The sequence below is a fragment of the Hypomesus transpacificus genome, chromosome 3 (assembly GCF_021917145.1).
Source record: "Hypomesus transpacificus isolate Combined female chromosome 3, fHypTra1, whole genome shotgun sequence".
NCBI lineage: Eukaryota > Metazoa > Chordata > Actinopteri > Osmeriformes > Osmeridae > Hypomesus > Hypomesus transpacificus.
In genome coordinates this window covers 3,492,623-3,502,732 of record NC_061062.1, presented here as the reverse complement: position 1 = coordinate 3,502,732, position 10,110 = coordinate 3,492,623, and the positions used below count along the sequence as shown (strand labels likewise).

General features: G+C 46.4%; 2 protein-coding genes across 2 annotated transcripts; one reads left to right on the top strand and one right to left on the bottom strand.

Annotated features, from left to right (window-relative positions):
- The first annotated feature begins 50 nt into the window (after positions 1-50).
- Positions 51-6,381, top strand: znf839 (zinc finger protein 839). Its single transcript, XM_047045077.1, has 8 exons — positions 51-1,149; positions 1,327-2,283; positions 2,613-2,852; positions 3,187-3,279; positions 3,819-3,965; positions 4,157-4,267; positions 4,412-4,526; positions 4,849-6,381. Exons 1-8 carry the CDS (start codon positions 301-303, stop codon positions 5,541-5,543), a joined length of 3,207 nt encoding a protein of 1,068 aa, XP_046901033.1. The 5' UTR covers positions 51-300; the 3' UTR covers positions 5,544-6,381.
- Positions 6,258-8,574, bottom strand: LOC124484239 (cyclin-dependent kinase 2 interacting protein). Its single transcript, XM_047045090.1, has 5 exons — positions 8,436-8,574; positions 8,149-8,311; positions 7,658-7,787; positions 7,082-7,211; positions 6,258-6,808 (listed from the first exon to the last, which is right to left on the bottom strand). Exons 1-5 carry the CDS (start codon positions 8,449-8,451, stop codon positions 6,606-6,608), a joined length of 642 nt encoding a protein of 213 aa, XP_046901046.1. The 5' UTR covers positions 8,452-8,574; the 3' UTR covers positions 6,258-6,605.
- Between the last annotated feature and the right edge of the window lie 1,536 nt (positions 8,575-10,110).

Sequence of the window (10,110 nt, the reverse complement as noted above, 5' to 3'; positions counted from 1 at the left end):
CGGAAACGCTTTTGGACAGGAAACGGAAATAGTGTCATCGGACTCTGAAGGAGAAAAAACCTATCCAAGGCTTGTTGAAAACTCACATCGAAACCGTTACCTATTTCAGTGCTGATTCACTGCGCTGGTTAGCAACATTTCCGATATTTTTTTTACATTTGACATATTAATGCATAATTACATAAAAACGTAAGTGTTTAAAAGAAATCGATCGACATCGGTGTTATCTAATACATCGATTGGTTCGGGGACTGCGCATGAATATCTAGCGAGCTTTCCTTGCTCTTTACAACAGTCAAAATGGCGGACAACGAGGATGAAAGCGATACGTTGGGTACAAAAACAGACGGAGAAAGCTGCACCGTATCACAAGTCCAGTGCGTTTCTGAATCGGTTGTGAGTGAAACGCCCGTAGATGAATTTGCAAATCAAAATGAAGTCGGCGAAAAGACGGGTGAAACGTCTGCAACTGAGATGACCGTAACCCAGGGGTTGGCTGATTTCCTCCAGGGCTGCACTAAACAAGACGATTGCCAGGTTGTCACCCAAATAGAGGGCGGAGAACAATCGGAACAGAATGCAATGGCAGTTGATGGGGGTTCTAATATATCAACGGGTACGGAATACACGGCGATTAGCGCCGACTTTGTCAACGCTATAACGCCAGCAACCACCATTATCTATGTGCAGCCAGACGGTAGTTTCGTTGAAGGGTCTGGTCTAACAGCAGAGGAGCAACAGCAGCTCGTAGAGCAATTGGCAAAACAGCAGCTAGTTCAAGTAACGGACACCGAAGCGGCGCGCCTTTTCGAGCAAAACCAAGTGGTCAAAAATATCCCTGCTTCATCGACGTTCGTCCCCAGCACAGCACTGGCCCCCAACGAGCTACAACAAGTGATAGATCAAGTCACAAAATCTCAACAACAGTCTATGGTTCACGTTAACCAGCATACCCCCAAAGCCACTGAGCAAGTGTTGACCACACTGGACCCTGTCACTGGCCTCTTTACAACTGTCACTAATACAGAGGTATCGACGGCACCCTCGCAGCCACTGAGCACTGTACAGAATGCATCTCAGCAGCTAAAAAACGTAGCCAAACACGTGGCTCTTCAGTCCAGCAACGGTACTCGTCTAATCCAGAAAAAGGTAAATTATTATTTTTGTCCATTCACTGTTATGAAAGATAAAAACTGCATACATTTTGTGGGAAAAATGTAATCCTATGTCCCTTTACTTACTGTAAGTCGCTCTGGATAAGAGCATCTGCTAAATGACTAAATGTGTGTGTTACTTTAAAGTGGTGTTATGTGTTTGACCCCACAGCCAGAACCAATCAGAATCCAGGTCCAAATGCCCCCCAAGCAGGACTTAAAGCCACTGACCACAACCACCATCACCATCCCTCAGCAGAAGACCCTGGCTGTCGCTCAACCTCAGGTCAAAGTTTCCACCAACGGTGGCATGAGCAGCCCCCAGATCATCCACATCACCCCGGTGGTGGGCCAGCAGCAGTACTTTCTCCAGCAGAACCCCGGAGAACCGCCCATCCAGCTGGTCCTGCAGAGCTCCACCCCCGTGGTGGGTAGTCTGGTCCCTGTCGTTCACAAACTTCCTGCCCCGGGGACTCCTGTGACCATACAAGCTACAAGTAGCGTCCAAACCCCACTCGTTACTGTCCAGACCACAGTCAAGACTCCAGGTAGGCCCCGGGCTAATGGCACCCCTGCCAGCTCCGCCAAACCTGCCACCGCTCCGGCTGCCCAGCCTGCGGTGGAGAAGGAGAAGCAGAAGGCTAAAACGAGAGTCAAGAAGCCTCTGAAGGTGAAGACCCGCTCAGGTAGAGTGTCCAGGCCTCCAAAGTACAAGGCCAAAGACTACAAGTTCATCAAAACCGAGGACCTGGCAGAAAGCCACCAGTCGGACTCCGATGACTACTCGGAGATCAGCGAAGAGGAGGAGGAGGGAGAGGAAGGCAAAGGATCCTCGTCGACAATGAGCTACAGCCACAAGCAGAGGGCCCATAAGTGTAAAACATGTGACAAGGCATACATAGGGAATGGGGGTCTAACTAGACACTACAGACTCAACCCCACCCACGGGGACGCCCAGGACCCGCCCGCCCAGAATGACGACCCCCCAGGAAAGAAGCCAGACACGGGGTCAGCGAACAGCGTTAAGAAGGAAGAGGAGAACTCAGTCCCTGCTGACAAACTGACAGGTTCTGAGAAAGATGAGGACACGAAGAAGACAGGCGCCACCTCCCCCGCCACTCCACACAAAGTAAGACATCACAGTACCTTTCCACAGCTCCATCTGTCAGACCTCTGTCAGAATGACTGTTTGTGCTTGTATGGGCTGTTGATGGCTGCGTTTGAAGGTGGAGGGTGTATTGAGGTCGACTTTTCAGAACAAAAACTGGATAAAGATCTAGGCTTTTCCCATGAGACCTATTTACTACTGTGTAAAACTGTCAGAAGGTTCTACATTTTGACCATTCGGAACATTCATTTATAGCCTTACCATTTCAAAACACTGTAAATGTCAAAAAGTGTCATGTTTTTGAACAGCACCCCTCTTCTTACCGATTACTTTGTGTGTACTTTCCGCAGGTAGACCCCTCTCCAGCCCAGGGTCCCGCAGCAGCGGCCGGGCTCCGGGGGGTCCAGTCCAGGGGACCGGGCAGGCCCCGAGGACGAGGCCGGGGCAGGGGCCGTGGAAGACCCAGGGGACCCATACCCCCCAAGGTGGTGGGTCTACCACTTAGACGAGGGCGTCGTGGCAGGCCTCCGAAGCTAGGGGGCGTCAGTACAGAGCAGCTTGCCCAGAGAAGACAAGAGAGACTAAAAGAGGTACTGCCAATTAAAGCTAGGATAGGTCATGTTTTTGAGAAGCACTTTTTGAAGATCTTCTGAATGCAATGATGGGATTATTACTTGCCTGTCTACCTACCTCCTGGCAGTAGTCAAGCAGTGCTTTTATGTGTTTCGGGGGGGGGGGGGGGGGGGGGGGGGGGGGGGGGGGGCTTTTGAAGGAAGGGGGTGGGATATTTGGGGTTGGAGTTGCAAAAATAGCTAGTTTAGCTAAACTTACCTACCCTACCTTTAAACAAACCACAAAATATTCATATTTGCCAGGTTTTGGGTGTTTTGTGTGAGCCCTGTATTTTCCTGTGCGTCTGTAAAGGTGGTCCACCAGTGTGAAAATGAAGAGCTGTTGGAAGTGGTCCTTCCTCGTCTGGCCAAGGCCATGAGCCTGTGGGACTTCCTCCTCATGAAGGTAAACGATCCCTGGTGTTACACAACAGATACACTTCAATGGCCCAACTGAAGCAGGGAGTCAGGTGGCTGAGCGGTTAGGGAATCGGGCTAGTTATCTGAAGGTCGCCAGTTTGATTCCCGGCTGAGCCAAATGACGTTGTGTCCTTGGGCAAGGCACTTCACCCTACTTGCCTCGGGGTAATGTCCCTGTACTTACTATAAGTCGCTCTGGATAAGAGCGTCTGCTAAATAACTAAATGTAAATGTAAGTCAGTTTGAGAAGTCACACTTGATTTTGGTACAGTCTGGTGTTATGACATTACTTGAATAACTTAAATTACTAGGTTAACGCCTACAGCCTGTTTAAGTTTATGGGGAAGAAGGCTCTGTCTGTCGATATGATGCCTTTCACTTCTAACAGTTTTCTAATGAAGGGTAAATACAGGAAGCTTGAAGGTTTAGTTAGTCTTTTTCCTTCAGAAGTGTGAACTAGTCTGTTTCTTGTCACAGAAGGCGTGTGTATATCTTTCACTGGCTTACTAAGTGTGTGTTTGTCAGGTGGAGAAAGGCCACCCTGCCAAGGCCCACTTTCCTGAGGTGTACAGTGAGTTTGAGAAGCTCCACAGCCAGGTGAAGAAGATGGCCCAGGAGTATATCTCCAACCCCCAGGGAGTCCACACCGCATTGGAGGTTCACAACATGGAGGTATGCCCCCTCGCTTATTCTCCCCCTTCTAGCCTCTTTCTATTTCTGTGTTGTGGCTCTTCCTCGAGACAAAAACGTACTTCGAACGAGAAGCTATTGAATTGATCGTGAGGAAGATATTGTCACTGGAAGAAATGAAACGTTCAACCGTTTATGAATTCGGTGTTAAAATTCTATTATCTGCTCACCAGGTTGCCAAATCTCTCGGCATCTTTGACGAGGTGAACAAACTAAAGGTTCTGAATCCTGGTCCAGGCCAAAGTTCTACAAACCTGGCAACCAAGAATGTCCGCTACATGGAGGTAAGCAAAAACGTCTCCTTGCCAACAGTGTTCAACGTTAGCAGATAGTACACAAAATATTTCAAATTATTCTCGATAATAAGTAATCCTGTCAGACTGTATAAGAATGGCTGGAAAGTAATATTTTCCATTCTCCTGCTCCAGAACTCGAAGATGCTGCCTCCGTCCAAGAGGTTTAAGATGGAGAACAGGACAGGGGAAATGAACAGTGTCTCAATCCACCAGAACGGATTAGAGAAGACGCCCAACAACACTAAAGGTATGCTATGGATCGGTGCCACATGGACAAGAATGATTTGTCCAGACCTTTCGAACTTAATTCAACTTTAGGGAGGCTACATTTACGTGTATTTATTGTGACTGTACTATATTTTGAAGGACCATCATAAATCATTTTATTTTTATATCTTGATTTTATAAGCACACTTATAGAGTCACCAAAAGCATTTCACTGCACAAGTATGTGATAAATAAACTTAGATTTTAACTGAACTTGTATGTATCATAGTTGAGTGTCTATAGATCCATAGTGGGTGTTATAATAGTGTTTGTTTATCTTTTAAATCCCTCTCCATTCCCAGAGTCTGGCCTGTTGAAGGTTCAGAGTGGAGCAGCCAGCAGTCTGAAGACGTGCACTGTGTCTGTCTCTCCTCTGGTGGTCTCATCAAGCCCCAAGTCAGTCGCTTCTGCCGTAGCCCCCCCAAAACAGCCCCCAGCCCCGTCTGCCTCACCCACCCCCAGCACCCCCATGCCCCAGGATAACCCTTCCAGCAGGCCGGCCGGCCCTGGGACCGAGGAGGCCATGGACACCAGCGATCCTGCCCAGGGAGGGCAGGGGGACCTGGGGAGAGCTGAGCCATGCGAGGTCCTGAGCACCAGTGACATAGCAGATCAGATGAAGGAGCTGGAGAAGGCTCTGGCCGCAGATCCTGCTACTGACAAGTCAGAGCAGCCGCAGCAGCAGCCTACCGGGACAAAGCCGCCTGCCCCCAGCCAGACCCAGCAGAGTGCTCCGTCCCTGGGCAGGCAGAGCCAGGCAGCTCCCCCTGGGGGTCATGCTGTGGTCCAGGAGGGCCAGGAGATCTACATCCAGACAGAGGGTCTGACCATGCAGCTGGCCGAGGGCTCGGAGAGCGACACGGTGTCGGAGCGTATCGTCATTGTGAACGGGCCCGACGGCACCACCATGCACATCCGCGCGCCGGAGGGGGTACCCCTGGAGGCGGTGCATGCTCTTCTGGGCATCGAGGCCGAGGCGGCAAAGACGCAACAATGATCTCAAACTCTTTACCAGACTCTCACCCCCCCCCCCCCCCCCCCCCCCCCCCCCCCACCGAACCCCGACTGAAACATTGGCCTTGTTAACCTCGCTCTGAAAGTGTTTCCTTCCCTCCTCTACCCAATTGAGAAAACACTGCTCTAACTCATCTGGATGGGTAACCACCACCATGCATGTTGACCCATCTCGTCACGTAACATTAATGATTTGGGAAGAAGGGAGGAAGGGGGTGTTTTCAGGGCTATGATAAAGCTGGTGACCCTTGCCCTGTCTTCTGGATTCCCTCCCTCATCCTAAAGCTATTCGTTATCTGCGCTCTCGGATGAAATGGGGCGATCTGAAACCAGGCGGTTGGGAAGGGAGGGGGCCGGACAAGCAGTTACCATCCGCCATGTTGATGTTCCATGATCGGGTGGATTTTTATTGTATTGGTTCTCAGTATTCTTTGTAAATTTGTAAACGTTCTTTTCGATGTGTTTTTTTCATATTTAGACACAAATAGCCCTTCCTTTAAACAAAATACTACAAAAAAAAGTGCTTAGTTGTTTGTGATATGTTTATATGTAGATAAATATCAAAGGCAGTTAAAAAAAAAGTTGCACTATTTTATTACTTTTTATATATTCTGGCGTAACATTTTCCAAACATAAAAAGGTTTGTAATAATACCATTGGGAATTTATGCGAGGGGGGACATTAAATGAGAAGGAACTGAGGATATTGTGGTTTTATTAAGTTTCTTGTGACAGTTGTTTATGATAGTGCAGTGCGATCATTTCATGAGCTGAGCTGTACAGTTGAACTCATTCTCCTCAATAAAGGATGTGAGAAAGACACTTTTACTGCATCATTTCATCAATACAGAGTGATCTAAAAGTTAATCTAGCTTAGTACGAAACAACCTCCAACTGCCGTCCCTGCAGTTCTTTCATTGATTTAATACATTTTTAAACGGGTATGTGTAGTATTTCACTTAAATACATTAAATAGAATCTATAAAAATATAGATTATTCTTTTTTTTTACACAACATTTATGTACAAACAAACTGTCCCCTTTGTTCACAGTGTCCTGTGTCCTGTCTCCAGTAACAGTCCCTCCAGCTGCAGTCTGAGGCTGTCATCCAGGTAGGGCTGGTGGAGCCAGCAGGACAGGTGCACCATGGAGAGATCTGCCCTGGATGTGTGAGCCAGCTCCTGGAGAATAGCCTGCTTCAGTCGCAGCTCCTGGCTGTAGGCCTCGTACAGCTTGGCGGACACCTCCACTAAGATGATGAGAGATATTTAGTATATTTAGGTCACAGGTTAAGGGCGGGCAGCGGCACAGGTTTGAATCCGACCAGGGCCATTCTCTGCATGTCTTCCCCTCTCTCCCACTTTACCCTGCCTTTCCTGATTATATCGTAGGCTACTCCCAATAATGCTTGAAGACGCAAAAAAAAAAAATACAACTATTTTTGAAATGCAATTACCATTTTCTGTGAATCTCAGGAAACCAGTAGTGGTTGGTTCGTTATATCTAAATATGTGTGCCTTACCAAACAGAGTTGTGGGCCACGTGAGGAACAGAGGAGTCGGCCTGCCCGCTGCTCCACACTGGAACATCTCCAGCTCCAGGACTCCTCTCCCAGTGGAAACCAGCTTCTCCATCTTAGACAGCACACGGCTCTAAGAGAGAGGGGGGAGCGTTTAACTACAGCTTTATTTAAAAATACAATTTCGTTTTTAGGAACATGGAAGGGAACCTGAGGGTAATCATTTGACTTTTCAAGTCCAGGAACATTTTTACTTCAAAAATGTTTGTCCTTGGGTGGTAAAAACTTAGGTGAAAAGTTGCTGTTTAATTGTAACTTGTCTAACTACATGCTCTTATTGTTCTTCCCTTTGGGACTTATTTGGTGTCCCAATGTATGCTTCATGTTTGGCTACCCACAATGTTTGGGGCTATCTCGTTGTTATGATCTGTGACTTTGGCACTTTTGTACAACTCTCTCTTGGAAGTCGCTTTGGATAAAAGCGTCTGCTAAATGCGTAAATGTAAATGAAAAGCATCCAGCTGCTCTGTTGGAACCAAACCTCTTTTGGCTTTGGCAAGATTTCTTCAAGTCACTCACCATTCTGTCGACCACAGCCAGCAGCTTGGAACATTCCTCCTCCAGTTCTCGGCTGTGACCAGCTGTCTCTTCTGTGTTGGTGCTGTTGGAACCTTCTAGGTCTTCCAGCATAATGTTATGCTGCTGAGACCTGAGGTAGGATATAGGGGGTCAGATGGCTGAGCGGTTAGGGAATCGGGCTATTAATCAGAAGGTTGCCGGTTCAATTCCTGGCCGTGAAAATTAAGTTGTGTCCTTGGGCAAGGCACTTCACCCTACTTGCCTCGGGGAGAATGTTCCTGTACTTACTGTATGTCGCTCTGGATAAGAACGTCTGCTAAATGAATAAATGTAATTTATGTAATGTGTAGGGAGAGTAGTGGGAATTAATTTAAAACATCTCCAACATCAGCAGATATCCAACCACTTTAACTAGGACAGGCTATTGATTTACAAGATGTATTGAGCAACAATTACAAAAGTAGCGCAACAGGATGCCTACCTTAACTTACCCTTTACTGATTCCTTGGTTGACTATCTTGTTTGCTATAGTGGATCCTTCGTCGTTCAGTTTGTCCCATTTCAGGATGAGGTTGTGCCAGTCAGCGGCGTTGTCTTTCAACTTTCTCGCGCTCCCCGTTAAAGCCGTCTTTCTTCTAGGGGTTGTATCTGGGGCTAGAAAAGAGGCAAGAAAGTTAGCAGTTTCAAAACAGTTGGTACAGTATGGTTAACCTTACAGAATACATTTGGTCTCGACCTTATACAGACCAATATACTGCAGTAATGAACGAATCCTTACTTCTCTCACTTTCCATATCTACTGTACAGTTTGTATTCCGTATGTGCAGTTATTACTTTGATATGTTGTCATTATCGCAGTACACGTTTTTCTCCCCCGTCCAAACTTCCGCTTATCTTTTCTTTGACTAATTCTAATGTTGATCGACTCTGCAAATGAGCTCATACTGCCACCTGCTGTATGGAATATGAATTGGTCCCAAATGTTCAAACTAGGCGTGTGCGATACTGCAACATTTGGTATCGATCCGATACCAAGTAAATAGAGTTAGGGCACCTGCAGAGCCGGAGACCCCGGAGAGCTGAAGAGCTGCAGTTTCAGGACCGCAGTTATCGGGCCTTTTATCTGACAGCGCACTGTAGGGAGACCATTCAACTAATAAGTAGTGCTGTGTTACCGACTTCACAATATGGGGTTTGAATATTGAAAGGTCCGGAAAAGTCAAATATCCATGTTTTTTTTAATAATTGTTTTTCTTGCTTCTATCTCTCATTGAAGGATTACGTTGGATGGAGGTCTAGATGGAGTGATATGGAGGGGATGGAGTGATATGGAGGGGTGATTGTTATTGTTTGACCAATATTCAAAATAAGCTATGTATATCTTGAATCTGCCCTGAGAGTCAACATTGTGTCTTGCCTCTCTAACATTACACATTAGTGGTTGAGATTGAGCAACTGCAAAAGCCATAGCAAATAGAATAGAATAGAACTTCACTTTTTCAGAACTTTGTGGTGTCAGACACATCCAAAATGTAGCATGCACACAGGCACGTGCAGTATTTACATGAATATGAAAGATGATCTGATCCACTGATGTGATCAATGTTTTGAGTCATGTCCAATACAAAACATCATCTAGCATGCCCATCCACACGGAAGCATCCTCATGCAGCCCATCCACCATAGAGGTTCACCACCAGCAGCAGAGAAGGAAGCGGTGGATCCTCCGCAGCACCACCATCCCACATTACTCAAAGAAAATGTTTTTGTGATGATGACATCAAATACATTTAAGTATAACAGATTAGAGTTAAACTTGTATTTCCTCAGATAACTTTGATATTTATGTATAATAGAGCATAAAATAAAATTATGAAACGAATCACAGAATACGTACATTGCATGAGTATTTTGACAGAACCCTGTGTGTGAGTGGAATTTAATTATCTGCAGAATGAATCAAGGATTTACTCATGTTTAGTAGTTGTATTCCCAACAGATGTGGTTACATTCTGTTAAAGGCACTAGAGATATTCCACAAACACAAGCCTAGCATGTGCTTTTAGTTTTTCCAGATGGGAGTGCATGTTGCAGGAAAGTAAGGGCCGCATCATCGAGACTTCTACACTTCATGTAGGCAAACTGGAGTTGATCTGCCAGGTTCTGGATTGTCTCTTGTAGTTACAAAAGCATCAGACATTCAAAACTCTTCATCACCACTGATGTAAGAGCTATATGTTGGAAGTAATTGGGAAGCCTGGGTCTGCTCTTCTTTGGAACAAGACATTTGGCAGAGGTCTTCCAAAGAGCTGGAACTGTGTGTTCCAGCTCCTCCAAGGACCAGTTGAACAGTTCACAGAAGACAGGGCTAGTTGTTTGTAGCAGGTCTCCAGGAGCTTGTTATTACTGATGTTATCAGGACATAATGCTTTGTTGACTTTGGCTATTTGGTG

Bases quoted from the DNA above. Each gene is read 5' to 3' on its own strand.
- znf839 (XM_047045077.1), top strand. From the start codon at position 301: ATGGCGGACAACGAGGATGAAAGCGATACGTTGGGTACAAAAACAGAC. The intron at 2,284-2,612 runs GTAAGACATCAC...TACTTTCCGCAG, and splicing joins CCCCCGCCACTCCACACAAA to GTAGACCCCTCTCCAGCCCA. The intron at 4,268-4,411 runs GTAAGCAAAAAC...CTCCTGCTCCAG, and splicing joins AGAATGTCCGCTACATGGAG to AACTCGAAGATGCTGCCTCC.
- LOC124484239 (XM_047045090.1), bottom strand. The intron at 7,788-8,148 runs GTAAGTTAAGGT...ATCCTACCTCAG, and splicing joins AACCAAGGAATCAGTAAAGG to GTCTCAGCAGCATAACATTA. The intron at 7,212-7,657 runs GTGAGTGACTTG...CCTCTCTCTTAG, and splicing joins TGGCTGTGGTCGACAGAATG to AGCCGTGTGCTGTCTAAGAT.